The sequence below is a fragment of the Melampsora larici-populina genome (genome assembly GCF_000204055.1).
Source record: "Melampsora larici-populina 98AG31 unplaced genomic scaffold MELLAscaffold_18, whole genome shotgun sequence".
Classification (NCBI taxonomy): domain Eukaryota; kingdom Fungi; phylum Basidiomycota; class Pucciniomycetes; order Pucciniales; family Melampsoraceae; genus Melampsora; species Melampsora laricis-populina.
The window spans coordinates 807957-834550 of NW_006768782.1; the positions used below are offsets into that span (position 1 = coordinate 807957).

The 26594-nt window shown below is 42.4% G+C and overlaps 2 protein-coding genes across 2 annotated transcripts; one reads left to right on the forward strand and one right to left on the reverse strand.

The window, feature by feature from the left end:
• Positions 1 to 835: 835 nt before the first annotated feature.
• On the forward strand, positions 836 to 4246 carry MELLADRAFT_86440 (uncharacterized protein; the record flags this gene model as incomplete). The annotated part of the gene is made up of 11 exons (XM_007409982.1): positions 836 to 1045; positions 1104 to 1244; positions 1329 to 1961; positions 2030 to 2089; positions 2185 to 2289; positions 2368 to 2877; positions 2950 to 3012; positions 3104 to 3265; positions 3380 to 3751; positions 3827 to 4087; positions 4160 to 4246. The coding sequence occupies 11 exons, from the start codon at positions 836 to 838 to the stop codon at positions 4244 to 4246; spliced, it is 2604 nt and encodes an 867-aa protein (XP_007410044.1).
• A 13049-nt stretch (positions 4247 to 17295) lies between these two features.
• Positions 17296 to 19406, reverse strand: MELLADRAFT_71890 (uncharacterized protein; the record flags this gene model as incomplete). Its single annotated transcript, XM_007410073.1, has 2 exons — positions 17296 to 17723; positions 17798 to 19406. One exon carries the CDS (start codon positions 18686 to 18688, stop codon positions 17807 to 17809), a length of 882 nt encoding a protein of 293 aa, XP_007410135.1.
• Between the last annotated feature and the right edge of the window lie 7188 nt (positions 19407 to 26594).

The window sequence follows — 26594 nt, forward strand, 5'->3', positions numbered from 1 at the left end:
ATATCTGAAGTCCCTCGTCGAGTCGTGCCTCGGAAATCAGATAAATCAATTACGTCCAGGCACGAGTAGTGTTCGCATCAAGGGAGAGGCTATCAGTCCAATCGGTAATGGTTGGGTTCCGGATCCAATCTCTGGAGCGTGGAGTGCGATTAAGCGTACGGCATCTTAGATGGCTTATCTGCGTCCGAAGTAAACAAGAAGTTCAAGTGATTGATCCTCAACTGAGGCTTCGAATACGGACCATAGATCACTGTCTACTCTCTTCAAAGCAGCTGACCCGACAGTCTAGAGGATACTCAACAAGACGACGACTTTGATAGAATCCACGTGTAAGAACTCACCAGGTACGTAGAAGTTAGCGGCCGCAACCGTACCTGATTTCCAGTGAGGTCGGCTGAAAGGATTATGACCTGATCCGCTAACAAGTCACTGGAAATTTTCTACGCATGCAATAGGACCATGATATTGAGGATAGTTGGGATCGCAATGGACTATATATAATCTTATAATCGTTACCTTCCTAGTCTTCATCTACCCACCAATCTGTCTTTTCAATCTGTCTGCAAAGTCATACTTTCACAAATTCTTTGAACTCTCAATAGAATACTATCTTTAACTTTCTAGATTTCTTTCGAAGCTACTGAGCGTCTCGTAGCCTTCATCAACTTTCTGAACATTCTCTCTATCAAACAATAACATTTCCATCGACTTTCCTCGAGGCTCTACTGCCCGCCCTAGACTCTAGGTCTATTACTCTATCATAGATCTGTCTTCTCTCACTCTTTATACACTCACTAGAAGAGCTCAACTTCAATCACGACAACGTTCCAAGACAATGTCATTTCGATCAAAGCTTTGCTTGATCGCTCTCATTCTTCCCTCACTCGAAACCTTGGTATCCTCTGCACCGCTCAATGATGCCACCAAACCTTTACACCGACGTAAACCCGAAGACGGTTGGTCTTGTCATTATGACGGACCTGCAAACTCTGGAATGGATCCTTCTTTAGATCTTCCTGGAATGGTTTCAGCGCTATGTTTTAAGGTAAGAGGGATTTGTTCATTGTGGATCCCAATCAAATACTCATAGTGATTCTCTTTAGGTCAATTACTCCTTTGACGGCTGTGAAAATTTCGACCCCGATAACACAAACGATAAAGGCAAATCAGACTCTCCTTCGCCACTCTCGGGTGTCATGGGAGGAAAGGATAAAGGATCCTGTCCACCCAAAAAATGGAACAGCGTAAGTCATAAATTTCCATTTTCGCCTTTGAACCTACTTTTGAAGGATAGTGATGTACCATAGCTGACATGTTCGATTTTTCAGCTCCTTTCTTTATGTATGGACATCTCTATCGGTGGAGGTCCACCAAAATCTTCTGATGGCTCCAACGATAGTCCACCAGCTGATTCTTCTAATAATGGATCGAATGGAGACGAACAACCAGAGGGTCACCATCCTCATCGTCCATCATCTGGAACTCCCCGAAAAAAACCGTCCAAAACCGAATCTAAGCATCCCTCTTCAGGAAAAAAGAATCATGGAAAGCACTCGGATGGAAAACCGGATCACGGCAAGAAATCAGATGGAAAACCGGAGAAAGATCAAGATGGAAAAGTATCGGCTTTTAGTTTTGACGAACCTGAAGGAGATGAACCTGATGATGATGAAGCAGGTGATAAAAAGAAAGACCATCATCCATCTTCCGACAAGAAAAAAGGTCATAAAGATCATAAGAATGGTAAACCTCATAAATCGGATGAACCCAAGAAAGCCGAGCAAGATGGTAATCACAACCCTGATGATTCAAAGAAAGATGATAAAGACGGAAAAGATAATTCAGATGATCCTAAGAAAGAAGATCAAGATGGAAAGGTTTCTGCTTTTAGTTTTGATGAACCTGAAGGTGATGATGATGACGATGCACCCGATGACGATAAGTCTGGTGAACCATCTGGGGTGAGTAGCTCCTATTTATGTGATATGCTTGTTCTATCTTTCTGATCTGATCTACTCTACCTTTATAGGACAGCAACGGTGATAACTCTGATGGGCCAGGTGGAAACGGGGGCGATGACTCGCCAAACGTATGTACTGTTTCTTTTCTCATCTACTGTTCAAAACTCTTATCGTCCCCAAAGGCTTTTGTTGAACTTCATATTTCCCTCCTTCAATTTGATAGGGTGGCAATGGTGATGGATCCGGTGATAATGGATCTGGTGGTAACGGCTCCGGCGACAACGGATCTGGTGATAAGGGAGGTGACGGGTCGGGATCTTCGCCGAGCGTAAGTATCCATCAGAATTCTTCTGGTCTTACATAATTCGCTGATGATCTGCATTTATCCTCTCTTTTGTATTCATAGAACAACAGCGGTGATGGCCCGAATGGCGGAAATGGATCAGACGGCTCCGGTGACTCGCCTAAGAGAGGAGATGGATATGGCGATTCTCCCAAATCAGGAGACGGCTCTGGTGATTCGCCTAAAGGAGAAGACAGCTCCAATGATTCGCCTAAGGGAGGAGACGGTTCTGGCGACTCTCCTAAGGGAGGAGACGGTTCTGGTGATTCGCCTAAGGGAGGAGACGGCTCTGGTGATTCACCCAAATCCGACGGCTCTGGTGATTCGCCCAAATCAGGAGACGGTTCTGGTGATTCACCGAAATCAGGAGACGGTTCTGGCGATTCGCCCAAATCAGGAGACGGTTCCGGTGATTCTCCCAAATCAGGAGACGGCTCTGGTGATTCACCCAAATCAGGAGACGGCTCTGGTGACTCGCCCAAATCAGGAGATGGCTCTGGTGACTCGCCCAAATCAGGAGATGGCTCTGGTGACTCACCTAAGGGAGGAGGCGACTCTGGTGATTCGCCAAAGGTATGTTTTGATTTCAGATATTTGATCTGGACATCAGCATTTGATTAATTTGTTTTATTTTCGCGCGTATAGAACAACAATGGCGATGGACCGGATGGCAAGGGGGACGGCGGATCCGGAGCCCCACCCTCTGGAGTGCGTTTTCCCCCTCGAAATTTGATATAATCTTGGTTTCCGGTTTATAGACTTCTGATTTTTTCTTCTTTCATTTATTTCACTTTCATAGGATGATGGAGGGAAATCACCTGATCATGGCGACAATGGACCCGATAAAGGCAGCGACTCACCTGATGATAAAGGTGGAGACCATCCTGGTGCAGATAGCGGCAATGGACCTGATGACAAGGGTGGAAAGGGCGACGACGGATCTGGGGGCAATCCTTCCAACGTACGTCGCGTGCTCTGAATTTTTATCCCCTACCTGAATATTTGTTTTTTGTCACATCATCGAAGCGGGCGAATTATTGACTTTTTCTGACTACGAATTTATTCATTCAAACAGGATGGCGGCGACCATGGGCCAAATCATGATGGGAACGATGGAGATCATGCCAAAGACAATCCCGATGATAAGAAAGACGATAAGAAAGACGATAAGAAAGATGACAAGAAAGATGACAAGAAAGACGACCACAAAGGGAAAGATGACGATAAAGGGGGTGATGATGGAAAAGACAAGCATCACAAGAAGAAACCCAACAAAGCTCATAAGAATCATGATGATAAGCCCAATAATGACGGAAACGAAGGCGGAGAGCAACATCATTGCAAGGAGAATGAGAAATACAGTACAATTGTGGAAGATTGTGTTGATAAGAGTTTCTTTTCAAAGCCAAATGATGATGACAGCTGCAAGAAAGGCGAATTTGATCCTGTAGGTTTTCTTCTCATCAATTCCAGCGTTTTTCTTAAAGAATAACTTGAGCTTTCTTTCCTCCCTGAACTGTAGAAAATCCAACTTTGCCTTGACGTCTCCATGCTAGGGGGGTCTGAAAAACCAGGACCAAACAATAACTCTCAAGACGATGACAATGATGACGGTGGATCAGGTGATGATACCGACGGAGGCGATGATTCGGGTTCGGGAGATCAGGATTGCCCTAAAAAGAACCAAATGTATACATCTTTGATCTCAGCATGTGTGGATATGAAACTTCTCACAAAGCCTATGGCAGGCAATCGATGCGGTAGCGGTTCGATTTTAGACGTCGTACGTTCTCTATATCCTTTGTCTTATTTGTGCTCAAGTTAACCAAGTTGATAATTTTTCTTTTCTTTTCAGATCATCGGGTTGTGTCTTGATGTCTCAGCCAGTGCAAACCTACCAGGGCTGATCAATGCGAACACCCATGGTCACGTTGAGACTTGATTCAAAGGCTTCTAAAATCATTTCATCAAATAGAGTGACTTTCTCTTCATCAAAATAGATTTCTTATGTTTCTCTCGTTCTTGCTTTGATTTAGGTAGAAGTCTTTCAGAGTTTAAAATCTGTTATTTTGTTTTCTGTTTGACATTATCAAATAGTCTTCAATTATCTGTAGCTGTTGCATTTTGTTTTAGATTTCTAGTTTACACCAAAGTTAGTATACTGAAATCAAAAGCTATCAAAAGCGATATCAAAAAAAAAATTGAGGTGCCTACGTCTTATCTCGCGTTTGAATGAATTGGTCTCCTCATTCAACATTATCTCCTTCTTTGATTGGATACTCTGAATATCGCAAAAGATGTGAAGACCACCTCCCAAAGCCTTCTTTGGAAAAAGCTTGGTAAAGTCGAAGAGAAAAAAAGTTATCACACGATTACCAGTAAATTCTGATGTGCCGATGTCACATTCTGTTCCGATTTCTTTTCATCTTCACGCCATATATGATACGCAATTCGAAGGTTAGAATCTTCCAAGATATGGATCGCTTACATCCTAACCTTTTTGTTTGCATTGTGATGTCGACCATTTTCATTCCAAACGGTATTCTGATCTCTTTAACTTCTGCCCCTCTTTTGCTTAAAGTTATACACTCGATAAATGTCCTTTTTTTGTCTTTCCGATATTTTGCAAAGATTTAAAAGAACGCAACAACTTGTCTTTGAAACAGCGAGTCTTTTACTTTCATAACAAATCACGAAAGCAAGACTTCTTGAAAAAATAATCGAATTAAATTTCTCTTCATACATAGATTTTTATTTCATGATTCTGAACAAAATAGAAAATACAATCGTTCAATACATTGTCATCAAAAAGCAAAAACTAGTCCGTTTGTACATATCTATTTAACTATTTAAAAATAAAGCGAGTTGCAATGGCTGCTTAAAAAACAATCACCAAGGTGTTTCAAGGTAGCCTTTTTTGTGTAATTTTACACTACGACAAGGATGAAATACCTTTCTAGGTGTCTCGAATGGAAAGTACGATGGTTTGATGAATATATAGATCTTTGGAAAATTTGTCTGAAGTTTTGAAAAATACGTAAAAAACACCTGATGAAGCTTGAAACCCCTGAATGTATCAAATGAATGATATATGCATCACATCCACGAGACCCACACGAGAGGGGATTGGTTAAGCTTACCTCGGGATATGCCCTACAGGGCTTTCACGGCAAGTTCCATGTAAGCTTTTTATACTTTGGGGTTTTAACTCATTTGGCGCTCCAGAGTACGGTGGCTCTAAAGCGCCACTTAAGTCACTTCATCAAATTTGACAAATTTGACCTTCCAGACCCCCAAAAAGGTCCGCTGACCAAGTGCCGACCCTGGACAATGTCCAGACCCGAGGCAATGCTCAATCTCATTGAGGACCCAGTCAATTTTATCAGCGCGCTACTCTATTGATGTTCAAAACTTTAGGATTGAGAGAAGACTACAGGAAAATAAGTAACTTTTCAACGTTCTGAACATCTTGTTCAAATAGGTTGGACAATGAAAAAGGAATCTAGTGCTTGTTTGATTTCTAGCCGGACATCCAGCAAAGTTTCTCAATCCATGAATAAGGTATGCTATGTCTATGAGCTGAAGGAGATGAAGTACCTTCAAGGAAGACAAGAAGTTGTTAATAGAAAGATAAGGGAAATAGAAGGATCCCTACAATAATGGTATTCAAGATTCACGAAGTGGCGTCCAGAAGTGTCAAGAAGTGACATCCAGAAGTTTCTTGAACACGCTCGAAAAACTTCTGGAACTTCTTGATTTGTTGATGCTTGAAGGAGTGGTTCGGCCGGAGGGTGAGCCATATGATGGCGTGCAACACCTTTGAGTCCTCTTAAGACTTGTCGTCGGACTGAGACCCGCGGCATGATCAGGTGGTAATCGTATCGTGACCAAGGAGTTGATGGAGGTTGATGGGGCTCTCAAAGTTGCCCAGAAGTGTCACGAAGTGTCACTCCAGAAGTTTCTCGAGCATGTTCAAGAAACTTCTGGATGTCACTTCTTGACACTTCTGGACGCCACTTCGTGAATCTTGAATACCATTAATAAACTAATCGATTCAATTAACTATATACACTGTATTCTTATCAAGTGTGTCCTTATTAAGTCCCATAATTGTCTTGATCTTAGAGTTCATCATATTTGAACAAGTCCTACTTTTAGTTCTCTTTAAGTACTCCGCCAAAGTCGATGATGAAAAGTCGGTGAGAAGGCAAAGGAGAATCTGATGATTTGGCCGAGAGGGTCGGCCAGGGTCGGCACTTGGTCAGCGGACCTTTTTGGGGGTCTGGAAGGTCAAATTTGTCAAATTTGACAAAGTGACTCAAGTGGCACTTTAGAGCCACAGATTCTACACCTAGAGACGGGTCTGATTAGACCTTCACCCCGGCCACACCCCGGCCACTTTGACCTACCCCGCAGCCCGAACCCGCGGGACCCCCGCAAGCCGGGAGGTACGATTTTTTTCCCAAAGCCCGCCCCCGCATTTCCCGGCGGGAGGCCGGGGGATGCGGGGGGTACCTCCAAAAAAAAAAAAAAAGTATGGTGGGAAGCGTCAAGAAGCACAAAACCACGGACCGGGTATCTTGTAATTACAGAAATCCCCAAATTTCATTCTTTGCTGTTGACCACTGCAATTCATATCATTCTCGAGCTATCTTCTTCAACATTGACCTTTGAATCATCATATAACACAATGGCAACAAAAGCCCAGAAAGCTCAGCGTTGTCGTCGACATGGATCCGAGAAGTCTTCAAAAAGATTGAAGACAAACCAGTCCAAGCCGTGGCTAACTCTACCAGATATTTCGGATCAATCCTCTGATTCTAGTTCAAGCTTGTCTTCTTTGGACTCAGAATCATCTGCTCTCTTGGACCCGGAATCAGTCCAAGAACCTTTGGACAACTCATTAGATTCCAATTCAAACGAGTCAGAATTATCTTCTCTTTCAGACTCAGAATCAATGCCCAAAGATTCTTCAATCAACTCATTTAAATCAACAGATCACATCCATACCAAAACACCTTATCAACTTGAAATGATAGATCAAGAGTGGAATGAGCTTAATCAAGCAATTGAAGATGCTTCTAATTATTGTGAATCCCACCCAACTCCGACCCCAATTGCACTTAAGAAAGCTGATCAACTCAGCCTCATATGCGAATTTAACAACCGTCGAAGGATTCTTAACCTCGAAAATCCAAAGAGTTGTGCCATCCAAGCGTCTCGCGAAACAGTTCATAATCTATGGCTCCGACAACGAAATCCACCAGATGATGGAAGCGGCATCAATCATGCTTCTAGAATTCGTGCCCAAGCTGCTTATATTCTCCAGCATCGGCATCTTCCAGAGAGCGGTAGAGGTAAATCAACACCTCATCCATCAATCTTGGACAACGGTGAGGTACTCAAGATAATCGCCGATTGGATTACTGAGCAGCCAGTTGGAAGGGTAAATATGCCTATCTTAAATTGTTTCATCCAATTTTGTCCATCTGATCCTTAGCTGACTTGACTTTTTACTCTGTTTTCTTTAGGTAACACCCAAAACACTAACTCACTATGTGAACACGGAGATTCTCCCCAAATATGATCAACATAAAGAAATGATATCTGTATCAACTGCGAGGAAATGGATGCATAGAATGGGGGTTCATGTGAATGAGTACCGGCGATCTTTGTATTATGATGGGCACGAACGTGCTGATGTTGTAATATATCGAAAGCAATTCATTAACGAGATTTTCGAACTTTGCAAGCGCGAGACTCAGTATGACGGTAGAATGATGGATGAGATCGTTTATCCTGAACTCAAGGATAACACCCGCGAGATTGTCAGGGTTTATCACGATGAATCAACTGTTCACACCAATGAACAACCCAGACGAGCTTGGATGTCCAACAAAGATGTTGCCCTTTGGACCAAAAGTATTGGCAAATTGATTCACATCTCCGACTTCATCTGCCTCACAACCGGACGGCTTGTACTACCTCCTGACAACACCTCAACACTGCCGTTTCAAGATGCAGCTGTCACAATATACCCCGGAGCTAAGGAGGGATGGTGGGATGCTCAGCAACTTGTTGAACAGATTGTCACTCGAGCCATTCCAATATTTGAAACCAATCATCCAAAGGCTCAAGCATGCTTTATTTTTGATTGCTCTGCAGCACACGAGTCTTTCGCTTCAGATGCTCTTCACCTATCCAAGATGAATCTCAAACCTGGTGGTGCAAAGGCTAAGCTTAGGGACACCGTTATCCCATCTGATGATCCAAATATTCCAATGGAGCTCCGAGGAAAAGTTCAAACAATGAACTTCTCACACGATTATGTCACCCCAGCTCCACCCAAGAAATTGAAACGTGTGAAAGCTGCTCAGATAGAAGATCTGGCAGGAAAACCAAAAGGCGTCAAGCAAATTCTCATTGAGCGTGGCTTGTGGGATCATCACAACAAACTGCGTGCTTTGCAAGGTGAAAAAGAGATGAGTTTAAAATGCAAGGACTGCAAGATGACTGGAAGTGCAAAGGATAAAATTGCTCGAGCCGAGAGATTACTTAGACATGCTAAGATTCCTGAAGAAAAAGATTGACCAACTCCTAGCAATGCTTTACCCGGGGTAGATATTCCAAACTGCTGTGCACACAAGGTGCTAGCAAGCCAATCCGACTTTGCGAACAAAAAGCCACTGCTTCAGCAGGCAATTGAGAAGGTGGGTCATATCTGCAAGTTTCTGCCCAAGTTTCACTGTGAATTTAATCCCATTGAGCATCTTTGGTGTTACATCAAATCACGTTAGTCTTTTCATTATTTTCTCATTTCTTTTCAGCTGTGCCTGATGGAAATTGAACCCTGATTTCATGACAGGATATCGAGATCACACTTTTGAATGCCACAGCCTACAAGAAGCTAAGGACTTGTTTGAAAAGATCCGGCAAACATGTCCTATTGAAACCATCCGTCGCTTTTTTTGCAAGACTGATGGGAAAATGACTGAACTCATGTAAGTTTACCTTCTCAGTCATTTCTTGAAATTGTTTGAGTTTTTTCTAATTCTGCTATTTTTTGTCTGATTTCCAATCATTTTTCTCGAGAACAGGGACGCTATGAAAGCCAAAGACTCTCTTCAGCTTCCAACAAAACTCTATGCATCACATTGAGTCGTTCCTCTCAACTCTGCTAGCGATTCTCACTTGGAATGATGATTCTTCCTCTGTTTCTACATTTTTTTATCAAATATCGATGTATTGTACTCATTTTTTGCTCACATCAAACAAAGACTGAACAAACAATCACACTGTATAATTAATTTCAATTTTCATCAGGAATTACACTCTATGATTCTTTCTGTTGTTGCTGTAAAAATCCAAAAAAACAAGAATTGCGAAATATGGTCCGCTGAGGATATTTTTGAATAGCCCTCGATGAGAGGGCCTCAAAAATATCTCAATTTGTTATTTGGATGGTTTTTGCGGGTTCAGCGAGGTTTTTTGAAAAAATACCCGATTAAGTGGTTCTTGACGCTTCCCACCATAGAACAAAAAAAAATCCAAAAAATCCAAAAAACCCACCAAAATCCAAAAGAAGACACGCCAAGGGGTATGAAGGTTGCCTCACAACGCAAGGGAGGTAAGTATTTGGTTCGATCGCGACTGGTGCGACTTTCAAGGGGCTCGAAAAAAATTTTTTATAGAGGTGAGTTTCATTTTCACCGTTTTTAAATTGGCCTACCTCTTAATTCCACTTTCCCGCTCCCCATTTCCTTATCAAAGTTAACCTCACCTTTTTCCTTTTGATTTCCTTCCGGATGGATCAAATCGATTTCACTGGTGATTCAGCAGCGGGGGAAGCCGGCAATAATCAAGATTCCAATGTCAGCACGACCAATTCCAACGGGAAACGAAGCTGGGTATGGACTCACTTCAACCCTAGCGCCTGTGGGAAAAAGGTACAGTGCTCTGTGACGTCAAAACAAGGAATAGAATGCGGAGCCCTCTTGGCTCGTGATGCACGATCGAGCACGAAGGGCATGTCGGATCATCTGACCTCCAAACACAAGCTTGAAGATCCCAACAAGAGAACCAAACGTATGGGGATGATTGACCGATGCGTGGAGAGTGGGAAGACCAAAAAAATGGTATGTAAAGGGTTCACTCTTCTTTCCTTTTCCTTCGTGATTCTTTTCATCATTATGGACCTGTTTCTACTTGCTTCTCATCCATCTTATTTTCTTCCTTCTCTCTCGAAGCCTTGCTTGTCTACTGCTTTGTTAAAGACAGCAATATGTTATCTCATCAGTGATTGTGACCTGTCTTTTGCGATGATGGAGAAGAAATCCTCCACCACCTTACTTCGTCTCTGTAACCAAGAAACCACGTCTATGCTAGTCAAAGAGGACGCTCTGTCTCGACACCTACAAGAAGTTTTCCTATTCCATCAAGATCACCTCAAAGGACAACTCCTTGCTGAAGCTCCTGCTGTATCTTACACCCTTGACGCGTGGACCGCCCCCAACAACACCGCATTCATGGCTATTACCGCTCATATGATCAACTCGAAGTTCAAGAAGGTCGATGTCCTTCTTAGTATCCCGCACGTCGAGGGTAAGTTGTCTATTCCGCTTTAGATATTTTTGTTTGATTGTTATACTGACACTTGATGAACTTAGGAGCTCACACTGGAAAGAACTTTGCTGATTTGTTTATGGAATCAATCTCGTGTTATGGTGGTCTCAAAAACCTGGCTTCGATCACTACCGACAATGCCTCTTCGAACAACACGATGGCCATGGAGATCGAAAATGCTTCGGGTGGCACTTTCCAGGCTGACAAGCACCTCTTAGGATGTGTAGCCCATGTACTCAACCTAGCTGCTCAAGCTGGCCTCAAGGTCCTCGGTCCGCTTGTTGAAGACTCAAACGAGGATACTCCATCCAATCCAATGGCGATCAACGCCCTGGTGGACACTCCAGATGGAGCCCATGTGGACATGGCGTCTGTCTACAAACGAGTCCACGGTCTCGCTACCTACACTCGTGGCAGTCCTCAGCGCCTCGAGGCATTTCGGAACTTCATCCGTCTCTTTCCACCAGACTTACCAACTCCAACCGCGGCTCAGTGTCTAATCGTTGATGTTCAAACTCGATGGAATTCCACCTACGCTATGTTTGAGCGCGCCTTGTTACTCAGGTATGTAGTTTTCTTTTTTTCACAATCCTTTACTTTTCACTTATATTATTTCATTTGTATCATGTAGGACTGCCTGCAAACAATTCTCGGCCACTCCAGAGGGCGCAAAGTTCAAGTTATTGTTGATTGAGTGGAAGCAACTCGAAGTAATGATGAAGTTTCTCAAACCTCTTAGTGATGCTACCGAGCGTCTCTGTGCGACCAGGTATCCTACAATTAACACCGTTATTCCAATCTACGTGGTTGTGATTAATAAGTTGCAAGCGGTGGGTTCATCTGCTTCACCTCCTTAACTTCGCGGCTGCTGACCTTCTACATCTCTAGGCTCGGTACACATATGACTGGGGTCAGCTTATCCCAACAGCGGATGACATGATCAATAAACTACAAACGTACCTCACTGCTGCTTTAAAGAAGCCAGGCCCTGTTTGTTTGACAATTCTCGATCCTCGTGTAAAATTGGAGTTTTACAAATCTCACTTTGACTCACTCTCTATATGTGGTCACTTGTTGGACTCATTGAAAGCGGACTTTATCAAGGCGGCACAGGCTTATGCAAGCTTTGAAACTCCTGACATAATCAATACCCAAGCTCCAACTCTCACACCTGCTACATCACTCGACGACAAACTTTTTGGGGTGCCAGATCTCGGTGACGATAATTCGGTCACAAACGAGATTACCTGTTACCTCTTGGAGCCACTCGAGCACAAGGACAATTGTCTCCTTGCCTATTGGAAGGGAAGGGTGAAGGCATACCCTGCCCTGTCTGCGATGGCACAGGCTTACCTCGCTATTCCGGCAACCAGCTGCCCCTCTGAGCACGTCTGCTCTGAAGGCCGTGCCGTCCTCCGACATCAGAGTTCAGCACTCCATCCTGCTACCGTTGAACGTCTTCTTTGTGTTAAAGAATGGTATCGTGCCTTTGGGCCAGTTTTTTTTGATGGCCTCGATGATTAGCATTGATAAGTGAAATAGTCTAATTACAAACATGAGTATTATGAAATTGAAAGTACAAAAATGTACCCCTTTGTCAATTCAAAACCACCTCCATCTGCCCCCCCAGAGGGTCTTCCAATCTGCGGGGAGTGCGGGGATTTCCCTGCGCCCCCGAATCCCGCCCCCGCAATTCCCCGCGGGATTTGCTGTTCCAAATTGCCTCCCGCATCCCGGCCTCGCGGGGTCGGGACGCGGGGAGTCCCCGAAATTCCGGGGCCGGGGCGAAGGTCTAGGTCTGATATTGTTGTCGGCCTGCTGGAGTGGCTCCTACGGACCCAAAGGTTATGTTGCCTTTTGGTGGAAATCCGAATTGCCTTGGGCCCAAACCACACCAGGAAAGATGATCGGAAACAAGGATGTCACCTTTTTGCACAGTTTTTGGACCCGCTTTACCTCACAGTCCCGCATGTTTCAAGAACAAACACAGCAAAAGTACACTCGATACCATTGCGTGGACCCCCCGGGCTCAACCAGATTGTGTCGTATGTATGGTTGGAGTCACTGTAAGTCCAAGATGATTGATCTTGCAAGGAATGTGCATCTGCGGCAGATTTAGGAGGCCAGACTACGTAGCGATTGATAGCCTATGGGTCCAAAAACACTGAACCATGCAATACAGAATGTATCGTCGCCGAAACTGTCAGAAAACTTTTGCGAGTATATAAGTAGCGGTTGTTTTGGGTCCCTTCAAATCCCCACCTCACCCTTACTCTGTCTTTGAATACTTCCAAGGAGACAGCTTTTCCAAGTTGGTTCCTCCTCTGCCATTGTTCTTTGTTTTTGGACCTAAAGTCCGCACTTGACGCCTGCCGTTGGCCTCTGTCAAGTATTATTAACTCAAGGCACATCAATTAAGGAGGTGAGGCATTTTCATCCCACTGAAAGTCAATCATCTTGGATGATTTGAGCTAAGCATTTATGAGTGATCAGGTAGAAGACCACCTACAGACTGTTTCTTTATTTTTAGCTGCCCCGCCCAGTAAACTGCTAATCAAAATCTAGTGGGTGAAAATTAATTAAAGTACAATTTAAAATGGTAGCTGATGGACTCAAAAACATGGATGCTTATCAGATCATGGTTGGACTCTGCTCTTTCAATCGACATGCACTTTCGACGTTACTGGCACTAGCAGGAGTTAGAGGTCTTATTGCTGTGGAAACAACAAATTTCTTGTTGTTCAAAGACCAAATCTGCGAAATCGATGGGCAGTTGGAGTTATCCTGGACAGAAGAAAACCCTACATTCAGATTTTTGGAAGGTCATGGGCCCCAGTGGCGTGCACGTATATATGCTGAAACCAATGGAGGTGTATATGAATATCTGACATGTGCCGAACGTCTGCACCATCGCACAAATGTACAACCAATTCCAATCAAAGAAAAGCATATGTTGGTAGATCAGGAGGCACAAAAGTATCTTGTGATGAGAATAACATAAGGGAATGTACAGGTGATCTGATAAGAATCACAAATTAGTGATGGATGAGATTCAGAGTGCTAAGGCTGATGAATCATGTATGAGCAATGAGAAGAGAAATGCACCTGTTGGAAGGTGGCAAATAAAAAGATGATGATTTTTGAGTACAGAACAAAAGTTACATGCAAAGAAAAGCTCTTTATAAAGTAATCTTCTCTAGACATAGATCAACAAATAAACATCATGTTGTGACTCTCACATACTGCTTTGGGATAAGTTAAAGCATATATAATGAGCATTGGCCAAGTATTTTGAAAATGTCTTGATTTCCGTTAACCAAATGAGACTATTGAAGACTGCGAGGTTCACAAATGGCAGACTTGTTGCTTTTGCGGGTTACCCGTAGTCAGTTGTTGGATTGAGCTTAATCCGCCTTGTTCCAATCTGCTCCGCACACTCAACTGTCCCCAACAATTGCCACCCCATCAAACACCTCATCAACACTTGAAGTTTGACGTATAGGCATATGCCTGGTTTTCTAATCTCATATTTATTCATTACTTATTAATTATTAATTTCTTGTATTATATGTTATGATATCATATTTGATTAGTTATTACATCATTAGTTGTGTTTTCTGAGCTTGCTGTGAATGCTGCGACCTCTTCTGAAACTGATGTATTTGGTATATAAAGAGTGTGTCTTGACTATGTTGTATATTCTTTTTTTACTTACCAATCTCTATTTCATCACTTTGAGCAGGTTTGTTCTTTGATTGATATCAGTCACAGAGATTTATATATTGGCCAGTACTAAACAGTCAGTTCCCTCAAACTCACAGCCAACTTGCAATCACAGCAACCATGGTAATACTTGGACTCTGGAGCCATTTTACCCATTTACACCCTTGCACAGTATCACAATTGTGAACCAGAACACAGATCTTATCTGTTAAAATCAAGTTGTGAGAAAACAAAGATTACAAGCTCAATGCTGTAGATCTACAACAGAAAACCTTTTAAAGGTGGGAGAACACATTTAGCCCTGGTGTTGACATGACACTGGCTTACAAAAAAAAGAGCTCTAAGCTCAAGAAAAATCTGGACAAGGGAACAAGGAAAATTAAAAGAATAAAAACTTTAGAATCTATTTCCTTCATGGTTATCACACACACCTGCATAAGCAATATACTAACCTTTTGAAGGTGGAGGGACACACTTAGCAGAGATACATCACCCCATTTTACAACTTCTTGAATCCAATGATACCGGATCTCAATATGTTTAGTTTTACCATGGAAAATTGATTTGTTGGACTTAGTTAGATGTATCACTCCCAGATAGCAACCAAAGGAATCCATCAGACACATAAGCCAAAGTAGGTCTTGTCTGGATTCTGTGATAGCACGGCACTTAGCTGCTGTCAAATACACAGCAATGATAGCTTGTAGTCTACATTTCCATGACAGAGAATCCCCAGATGATGTGAGGATGTAGCCTGTTGGTAAAGGTCTGGTGCTTTTGTCGCCATCCCAGTCAGTATTACAGTGAGGGACAGGATAATTGAAACTTTCTCTGTCCAAAGATTTTCATGTCCAACATGCCACAATAGGTGATGCCTAAGCAGATAGTTCCCTTGAGGTACCTGAATACTTGAAGGGGGGGATTCCAGTGTTGAACTCCAATTTGATGAATATTGAGAATACCTCCAACAGCATGTGCTAGAACAGGTCTTGTGAACTGGGAAAGGTACACAAGTAAACCCACATCACTTCTATATTTGAGGTTGAGTAGAGAAAAGCTGTGAACCTCTTCATCAGTAGCCCAATAGAGTTTAGGATTGGGAGTAAGAGGAGTCAAATCTGTGAAACTTCAGATGAACTTCAATCAAAAATCTGTTCAAGAAACTTATGAGAGTGAGATAAAGACCACTCAAACCTATTCTGAACAGACAAGAATGTGGATGTGAGGAAATGAACCCAGATGAAAGTAATAAAAAGATTTCAGATTATTTGTTTCTTAATGCACAACTTTTAGATGAAGTTCAATCAGAACTTTATTTCAGGGAACTAATGGGATTGAGACAAAGAACACTCAATGAAGACAATACTAATGAACAAAAGTTGAGAAGACAAATAAGAAAGACTACTAAACGCTAACCTATTCCAGACAGACAAGAGTGTGGAGATGATGAAATGAACTCAGATGAAATTAATAAAAAGATTCCAGATGATGAACAAGGTAACAAGATTCTTGTGATTAGATTTGAACTACAAATAGGTGAAAACTGTCACTGTCAACCATCCTTTACCAATCTGGCATACTCTCCTTTCATCTCTAACTCTCTCTTCATCCAAATCTTTCATAAACTGGTTTAAAATGTGGTTGCCTACTTAGGTTACCTAGGTAATGGTGAATGAGCTACTGTTAGTTCAAAAAACTCAACTTTAATAGAATTGTTCATACTGAACCTGGTGAGTATTGTTCCAAAAAATTTGATTTGAGTAACTTTGTAGGAGTATAAATTATTTATAGATATTTGTCTCTAACCACTGCCAAATTTGTATTTCACAGCAGCCAGAATCATTCTGGGTTTTGATCCAAGCCTAAGGTAATTCTTAGTGCAGAAGAATACCTTGGATAAAAACCTTGAAGAAAGGTCTGTCCAGGGCTTTGCCTCCAAAAATGCTCTCATGAATCCTAGGCATCTATTTTGGAAGTTTAAAACTCACTTTCAAGCTTGTTTCTCATTTTCTACTCAACTGTTTCAATGTCAAGAGCAAGAAACAAAGTGATGAGGCTTAGGCATGAGACACCACAAATAGCACCATAAGTGGGATGAGTTTGGGATTGGAAGGGAAAAAGCCAATAGAATTGATGGGCTAAGAAACCTTTGAGGGGCAACTAGGTGAGTTGTGTTAGAGTAAGAGTGAAAGTAGGTCAGAGTGGAAAATACTTGAAGTGGAACTTTTGACTTGGTTAGATTTTTAGGATGAACACAATGAGTCACTGGCAAATGGTTTGTATTGGTTCAACATTTATATTGAGTTATGATTTGTGTATCTTTCAAAACCAAAGCTTTGTGTAAAGAATTCTATCATCAGTAAAACATTAGGGTTTTCAAGTTGACATTTCACTGATACTTTCATCACAGCTTGTTTGAGGCAAGACATTTCAAGTTGCTACAAAAAATCTGTGATGAACTAAACTGAAAGTGAGCTTGAAGTGTATGTGTATCATAACCTCAACAGCTATCAACTTTTGACAATCTTTTATAAAAGACCTAAGATTTTATGATTGGCAAACATTCCAAACAGGGCGCCTTGTGATCACACAAGCAAACCACATACATAAATTCAATTTCCCTTAACTTTCACACACCAATTGGTTAAACTCTTTCAAGATTGAATGAATTTTTTTTTTGGTAAGATATGATAAATTAAAAAAAACATTAAAAAGGAAAGAAAAAACAAGTCCGTTTCTTTATATATCTTTAGATTAGTACAAAAGTAGTCAAAAATTGAGGAATGAAAAAAAGGAAAAGTTAAACAATTTGAAAGAACGAAGAGAGATAAAAAAAGATGAAAAAGAAAACAAAACCGAGCAGATTGATCGTGTACAAGCGGAATGAAAGCAATGGTCGATTCTTTTTATTGTTTTCAGTATACGTATGATCGGAGTTGTGATTAGTTGAAGTTTTTGGTGATTTGATGTCTCTGGATTTAAAATGAGAATGATTAGAAGGATCGAGTTTAAACAATCACACCGAAGCTAGATAAGTTGAAATCGCGATTTGAAGTTCCATTAGAACGATCAATCTACGACGAAGTAAAACAAAATCAGCTTATAAGTCACATAAAGTGATCAAATGGACAATAGAAAGATAACTCACATGAGATCATCAAATGGCTCTTAATATATCATCTTCACCTAAAACTAAACTTCTAAACAAAGCTTGCCCTTCTGATCTTCTTCTCCAAGCTCTTCTCTCTTCAGCTACAATCAATTCAGCTCTTGTCTTACTAGCCGGGACTGGAGTCATCATTTGAATTCTACCCATGGTAGTAGGTGTAGATGGACCAGCAGATCTAACTGGTGTATGTACTGATCGATTTCGATTTAATGTTCTTGATGGTGTTGAAGTAGTAGTAGTAGTAGTAGTAGTAGTAGTAGTAGTAGGGGGTTTCACCGATAATCGGCTTCCGGTAAGTGGTAAACGTTGAAGAATAGGTGGAGGAGTAAACTCGTCATCTTCTGATTCAGAATCGTCCATATAACCTCCATTGTTCTTTAAAAAGCTAGCTAATATACTAGATTCTCTACCATGACCTCTATACGGTCTTCTTGCTTCTTCTTCTTCTGCCTCTTCACGACGTTTTCTAATTGATCGAAGACTTTCAGGTGTAGGATTATGAGATGAACTAAAAAGACTTCCACCTCTTAAGGGTCTAAGACGTGAATAAAGACCAGATGATTGTGATGGTGTAGATTGATTAGTATTTTTAGGTTCTGGAAAACTTGCTCGATTGATGTCTGATGGAGTGATCAATAAACTATTAACATCATCATCACTAAATTCAGTATCTTGAGGTGATTGTAGATTGGGTTGATTAGATTTTCGTAAGGGTGTGTTAAAGACACCTTCTTCTCCATTCGCCGAACCAGCTTCAGTTCGAGGAGAATTAGTAGCAGAAGAAGATAATCTAGTCCAACGATTCCAAAAAGATGGTAGCACACTCGAACTTGAAGAAGGAGTACTTGATGTTCGTTGTTTTCCTTGCATCTTGATCTTGTTATGATTTAATTCTAATTATTGAGTTCAGGTCCGTAATAAAAGAAGATGAGATTCTTAAAGTGGTAAGAATGTAAGTGCGATGAGGAGGTTGAATGAAAGAAGAGTCTTAAAAGGTATGAAAGGGTGAGATTCAGACTGAAAGGGCTTCAAAGGTTGGTGCAGATGGGCGGTAGGGCAAGTGTAAAATTAAATCAAATAATTGATGATTACCTTTTTGGCAAACAGAGATGATAAGGAAGCAGGTGGAATGGGAAAGAAATGAGCCAAGCTAACGGAAGATGGTCTACATATATATAGTCATCCAAAAATATCTTCAATGATGGGAATATAGTCTAAGGTAAACTAAGGATCAAAGCTAACCGGCTTGAAAAAAATCATAAACGAGTGAGAAGGCTAAAGAGAAAAGTGTCCGATATGAAAGCTAGCCAATGTTGAGATTTCGTAGATAGAGTGGTGAATGTGATGATCGATGATGAGTGAAATGGCTTAGATAACAGAATCGACGGTATCTGATGGTTGTACTGCCACTGGTACATCCAAGTTAAGCGGCCTGATAAAGAGGATATCAATTTCGGGATGAACAAGGCAGTGAGATGATGATGATGATGATGACGATGACGATGAGATGGATGAAAAGATGAGAATCATCATTCAACTTTTCTTTTCTTTTCTTTTCGATTGAGCTACTGACTTCAACTCAGTCTTCATCAAAATCTTCATATCAGTCTAGATCTAGATAATTCTCAACTCACTCCATCGATTTACACCTTTGAAAAAAAAAAAACCAACACTTATCATCCTCTTTGATTTACCAATCTTCTCTCATTTGAAGTTGAAGCTTGAATTAAAAGAAAATTGTAAAAGCGCGTAAGGAAGCTTAATAGAAATCAATTTGGGATGATGGATTCGGATAAAACCAATTTAAGTTATCATCTCTTTGAATCGGTTTTTTCCATCATATCTTGGTGCGTACTTTTCCTTTTCAGACTGCATCGATTTCATACCTTCACTGAGATCATTATCCCCACAAAGCTCGATCATTGACCGCAGAAATAGTAGAACCCAAGTTATTATTATCATCTTGATCAAGACTTACAAGGAAGATCATAACTTTATATCTTCATGACGTTAGTATCTTTCTCTAAAATTGACTTGTCCAAGTGTGCCTGAGGAAAGCTTAGGGATCAACGGCATATCGAGTGTGGTGTGCTGCGTTCACCGAGCATAACGAGCTATAAATTATAATGGATGCCAAAACCTTCCTGTGTGTGTAACAGGCAATTTGTTAGTCAAACAGATGTATCAATGGGTGAGAGCGTTTGAAGATCATGAACAGAGAAATTATTCATAACTTGGCAGATTGAGCAGAAATCCAACTCAATGGAGTCTTAAATCGGTCGGGAATGCTTGAAGTGGGCCACTTCGTTGAAGCTGCTTAGGTTCTCAATATATGTACAGTCGTTTTCAAAAAGCTTGCCGCTAATTCACCGCCAAATCGCTCGAGTTTTGCGGGCAAATTTCGGCAAGGTTTTTGAAAACGACTGTAAATGTAGCTTTTCAAATCAATCCGTCTTAGGATCTCGCCATTCAAGCTTATGTTTCGGATCTCTCTGAGCCTACATGAAACTCTAGATAGGAAGAAAACTAACTCATCTTATCAATACCCTCTACCCTCGGGCCTCACCCCAGGCAAAGTGAGGTCATCGAGTGAATGCAGGTCGCGCGGTCATGTAGCTTGAAAACAGAATATATATTCCCACACCCTGGTTCATGTCACAGCTACATGACATGTCTTCATGTAGCACACCAAGGGCTGTGACCCGGCCCTGAGTATGACGGAGCCGCCCCGGGGCCAAACCCGGACTCGGGTAGACCCGAGTACCTTCAAAATATGTGCAGGGCCGACCAGGGTGTGCCAGAGTGGCAATGCAGGGCATTCTAGAAGTCCAATAACGGTTTTGTACGATCTTCCAACCCTGTATACGGATTATGGTGAGATATGGCTGACAGAAACATCACGCTCACACCCGGAGCCACAAAGCCTTGTGGCGCCACAGAGGGGCTCAGGGCCCTCAGGGCCATGGCCCTTGCCATGGCCATGGGCCCTCCGTGGCCTTTGCAGGGCCTCAAGGCTAGCTAAGCCCCCTAAAGGTAGGCTTAAGCATGGGGTAGCGACCAAAATCGAGTGCAGCTATGATTGATGTTCTCTGGCTGATGCAAATGAAAGAAATTGTTCATCTGATAGAGCATACAACCTCAGCATGTTGGATTGTTCCCTATTTTAAAGCTCTAATTTTGACTTGTGTTGATGAATCAACAATAAACCAATTGAATATCCCAATCTTTTCAAACAATGGACATATGTAAATTTTTCTATTTCATAATTGTTCCCTTCTTCTGATTCTTTTCTCGATAGGTCATTTACAAAGAGATAAAAGTAAAAAGACCCAAACCAAAGATATCAACAATAGAAAATCTTACAGTTCATTACACTCAAATAAAAATCAATATGAACGTTATAGGTTAACTTCAAGGATTTGTCATTTTATTCTTCTGATGCCATTAAAGCCGCAATGAATGTTGAACCCTAAGAAAATTGGAATACAAACTATTTATGATTTGTCAAAGATCAAGCTAGCTATGGGAACATATTAGATGTGGGTAATCTTCCACCGAGTCTTCAGGAAATACAAAGATTGAAGCTTTGGCCTTTCTGGCAATCGAGATGACCAATTCATCTAAGGTTGATGACCACAAGGAAAGGATCAGAAAATCCGGTTAGCGTAAGATGTAAGATGAAAAGTGGAGAAATTGATGTAAAGAGAGACAAGAAAGACAGACTGAACCCGTTTTGGACATTCAGCATCATCACAGCCTTCATAAACTAATTGATGATGTACATAAGCAGGTTATCGAGTTTGAAGTTGAGTGAATGGTGCTAGTGGATGAGTCACATTGTTGCATTGAGAGGGATTTGGATCGATGGAGATCGAGAAATCAGTGAACGCTTGATAGCGTGTTGCAGTCTCTCAAATCCGCGCCGCAGACCAGGGCGGTATTGTGGCGCCACGGTAAGGCCCTGGCTAGTCAGGGCCTTACCATGGCAGGCCACACCGGGTGTAGGCCATGGCCACGGCCATGCCCTGGGCCACGAAAAAGGTGCCGGGTGTGAGCGTGACAGAAACATGGCCGGCGCCTCGTCCGGCTTGGGTGCCAGACCTGCCCGACGCCTCTGCGGGGCAAAGCTTACTGTCATTCAGCGAGGTTTGAAGGCCCGGGGCGCGTACCGTCAGCTCTGTGAGAGCTGTTGGGCAGAGTCAGTGGGGCGGGTCCGGGTCCGGGTCACAGCCATAAGCACACCACTGCCAGTCATACCAGTGACATGTGTGAGGGGCCTACAAGAACAGTGCAATACAGACCGCGGGAGCAACTTATAGCTATGTGACATGTACATTTCAGTACGTACTAGGGCTATGACCCGGCCCTGGCACAACGTGTCCGGCCCCGGGGCACCACCCGTCTGCATCTTCAAGCAGACCAGGACCTTTTTGGGCCTGTATTGGGAAGATAGGACCAAGACCGCCAGGGCCGGCACCCTGAGGGCCCGGGCCTGTCGCGGGGCTCCTGGTACTCTGTAGGGCAAGCTTAGCTGACCCGGGGCGTGTACCGCTTGCCTCCAAGAAGTGATCAGGCAGGCTCGGGTGGTTGGGGCCAGCGCCGGGACATAGCCCTAGTACGTACTCAAATACATGTGATTGGTATGGCTGATACAGTGAGCATACAGGATGATGAGTCCTGCATGCCTGACAGGTGCACCAGGTCCAGACATGCATTCAGGACCGCGCAACCTGTATGCACTGCATGACCTTGATCTGCCCGGGGTGCCTTAGAGCATCCCCAGCCGTGCTGTAAATCTGTAACGTACAGAGGGTCGCACAGATCATTTAGGGCAGGGTTTGAGGTATGAATTTCAAACGATGTACAGCCATGGTTCCCTACATTACGGTTTGTGGCATAATAGGGGAGATGTATTATGGATTGGTTGATCATTGAGGTGTGTGATTTGCAGAGAGTGGGATCGTAGAAGTCGGATTTTATGGGAGAAGTGAGGTACAGAGGGATTTAGGGTGCAAGCGGAAAAAGACCATATTTGGCCTATTTTGACTCGCACGTAGAGAGTTGCCCAAGCTAAGTATGTGTTTGGGGTCAATGTCTGTGGATAAAAATACCCCAAATCTATGTACGGCACGGTTTACAGCACACGGCTGATGATTGTAGAGCGGGACAAGAACTAGAGAACTAGTTGTTAGTTCTAATCTACCGAAACAATGAGAAAATGCGACGAGAGAAAAGACAACAACTTTAGGGAAGAAAACAGAATCTTTTATACAAAACACGTTTCACGTGGCGTTCACAAATGACGAAAAGAGAAAAGATGAAACCCGGTTCAGATCACAATGTTCCTGAATCTTCCAACTTAGTCTAAACCGATTAAGGGTGAGAAAAGGCTGAGTGGCTTGTCTTCTACGACGCCTAGCCAGTCCAGGCCGTAACACCCCCCCCTCAACCTTTAGAGGTTAGTAATCCTACATGCATATGTTCTTTTTATGAACTTGAAAAATTACATTTCCTAATGCCTTAGTAAGAATGTCAGCTTTTTGATTCGGTCCATCTATCCAATCTATCTTTAAATTTCCATCAAAAATCTGTTCATTAACGTAATGGAATTCTCTTGCAACATGATGAGAGCGCTTCGTTAGATGTAAATCTTGTGCTACCTTGATTGCTGCTGTGTTATCGCATTTCAAAGTAGTGATGAAAGTCAGTTTGAAAACGTCTTCTAATAAATTTTGAATCCATATTGATTCTCGAGCAGCAACCCCTAATGCCATGTATTCTGCATGACATGTCGATGTTGCAACACAACCTTGACGCCTTGATGCCCAAGAGATCAGATTACCATACAAGAACACAGCAAACCCATGTGTTGACCGAGAGAATTCCCCCCCCCAGTTCGCATCACAATAAGTAATTAAGTCATCGCCGTTTAACATTTTCCTAAACCAAATACCATCATTCTTCGTTCCACTAATATACCTAAGGAGATGTTTCAATGCTAGCCAATGGCTTTCGTTCGGTCTTGAAGAGAATCTTGCGAGATAGTTGACCAAATATGAAATGTCTGGTCGCGTACCTATAGCCAAATACGACAGAGATCCAAGTACTGAAAGATATGAAGAAGAGTTGAGTGCAATGGAGTCTTTGTCTGATGAGTCCAGTTGAAGATTTGCTATCATAGGTGTAACTGTTTTTGATGAAGTGAAACCTGTGGATTCGAGCACACTTTGAGTAAGATGAGGTTGAGAAAGGAAAATACCCTGAGGGGTATGGCTGATTTTGATGCCAACAATCTGCTCGAGATTGTCATTCCAAGTTATTTGAAAAGTCTTGAGTATTGATTTGTGGATGAATGAGATGATGTCCAGAGAGGATCCGCAGATTACACCGTCATCGACGTGGATCCAGAGCATAGCAGTATGACCTTTATAGTGTAAGACATAAAGACTCTGGTCGTTGATACAATATCTGCAACCCATACCTGCTAGCACATTCGAGAAATGCTTCCATCAGCACCTTGCCGCCTGCTTGGTGCCGTAGAGAGCTTTCTTGAGAAGGAGAACCAAATTTGCACGTGAGGTTTTGATTCCCTCTGCAGGTCGAACGTATATGATTTCGTCGATGGGGCTGTGAGGGTACGCTGCAACCACATCAAACCCACGGATATACCAGCCTTTATTTGCCGTAACTGAAAAGATGATCATAAGCGAGGTGAATTTCGCCGTAGGAGCGAAGGTTTCAGAGAAATCAATACCTTCCCTCTGAGTGAAACCTCTTACTACGAATCTAGCTTTTCGTTTGAAAATAAAACCTTCTGAATTTGTTTTCTCAGCGAAAACCCATTTGCTTGACACTACAAAAAAAAGTTGATTTTCCCCGGGGAATTTTGGTTTCAGATTTGGGGAAAATCACGTGATCTCTGTACACCGTGTACATTACCCATACATCTTGATCGGCCGTACAGCTCTGTGCGCTCGGTCCCATGTACGGCGTGCCTTCGTCAGACGACTGTACACATCCACCAAAACGGGCTGAGCCATCGGTCGCGTCCAACAGCTCGAAACGACATATTTTGCTGAGCCAATTGCAAACGGCTGTTTTCATCCAGTCGTTGTCGTTGTTGTCACTTTTGTAATATACTGATTAATGGCTGTCACAAGGATGAGAACAAAACAAGTGCGAGCAGTTAAATCACTCATCTACTTTTCCTTCTTCACAATCTTTCTCCAATGCCTCTTCGATTTTCAATACAAAGATAAGTTCGATGGTTCCCCTTATAGATCAATCTCAGCAACTACCTCTTTCCCCTTTGTTGGTTTGTTTTTGTGTGTTTGGATCTTTGTTGGACCGCACCACAAATAACAGGAATGACCTGCCTTGCCACCCAGCCAATCATCTCATTCACTTCATTCACAACTCAGTCATCCTGGGTCCATCTCCCTCTTAAAGATACCTGATATCTCACCCAGAAAGTTGACTATCCAACAAAGGAAAGCAGTCGGAGATCCCACTACTGCATCGTCATCTGATGATTCATTCTTGCCACCCTCACCTCATACAAATTGAACGTCTAAGGAAGTGACCATTAATTGTTACGTATGAAGACAATCCACAAGATTCAATACTCAAGTCTTCAAATCTCCTACTCAACTTGATTTTCTTGATTCTCTTGATTCTCATATTCCTTTCTATGATCGTCATCGTCATTCAATCACTTACATTTTTAGAAGAGCAGAGTCTCTCCAAAAATATTATCAAGTTTGATTCAATCGATTTGAACATATATCCACTATCATTTAGTCGAGATTCAGTTATAAGTACCTCTGCCAAGTGATTTTATCTAGAGATTCAGATTGACTCGAAGGATGAGTGTGGGCGGGTAGGTTATCAAATTTATTTGAAGTGAATGGCCAGCAAAAATTGTTTTGTGCTAGCTGAGTTAGTTTAATACAGACAAATAATGCAGCAATAGATAGAGAGACCAGTAAACAACATCAGTGTCATGAAATATGATGTCCAGGATCTGAGTCTGACGGTCGTGAAGAAAAATCAAGGGACCCCGGAGTGAGGGACGACGACGACGAAAACAGCTGCTTGCAATCGTTTCAGTGAAATGTTGTTTGGAGTTGTTGGACACGACTGATACATGAACCACCTGTCCTTCGTTTCTTGGCCTGCCAATGCCAGGAGATGGTGTTCCAGCCTGAGATTGAATTGAAGGGTCCATAGAGACAAAGATGGATGAGACACATTGTGGTATCAGTTCGACTGAGAATGGTGCCAGTGGTGAGGATGTGAGCTGTGGACTTACCAGCACGCTTATCCGGACCTTTGGACTTGGTGGTATGATTGAGAATGGGTGAAGAGAATGTGCAAAACGGCCGTTCGCGACGGTTTCAGCTTAAAACATCGTTTCAAGTTCGCCAAAAATGCCGTTTCGAGGTTTTGAGAACGGCTGAGTAGCTGAGAGCATCCACAGTGGTGGGCTCCAAATCGGGGCTATCGCCAAATTTGGTGACTGAGCCCCGATTTTTTTGGTGCAATGGCAGTCCCCATCGCCAAATTTTTTTGTAGCCGGCTTCAAATTTCGAGCTTTGGGCTACAAATTTGGCAACAAAAAGCCGGGCTCCAAATTCCCGCACTTGCTCATTCCCATACCTCACACATGTAAGCCCACGCGTACCAATCTCAAAGTGTGTGTAAACCCATATAATCTACACTTTTGAAGTCCGAACGACTGCATCCGGATTGATTTGGGGCCCCACCAAATTTGAAT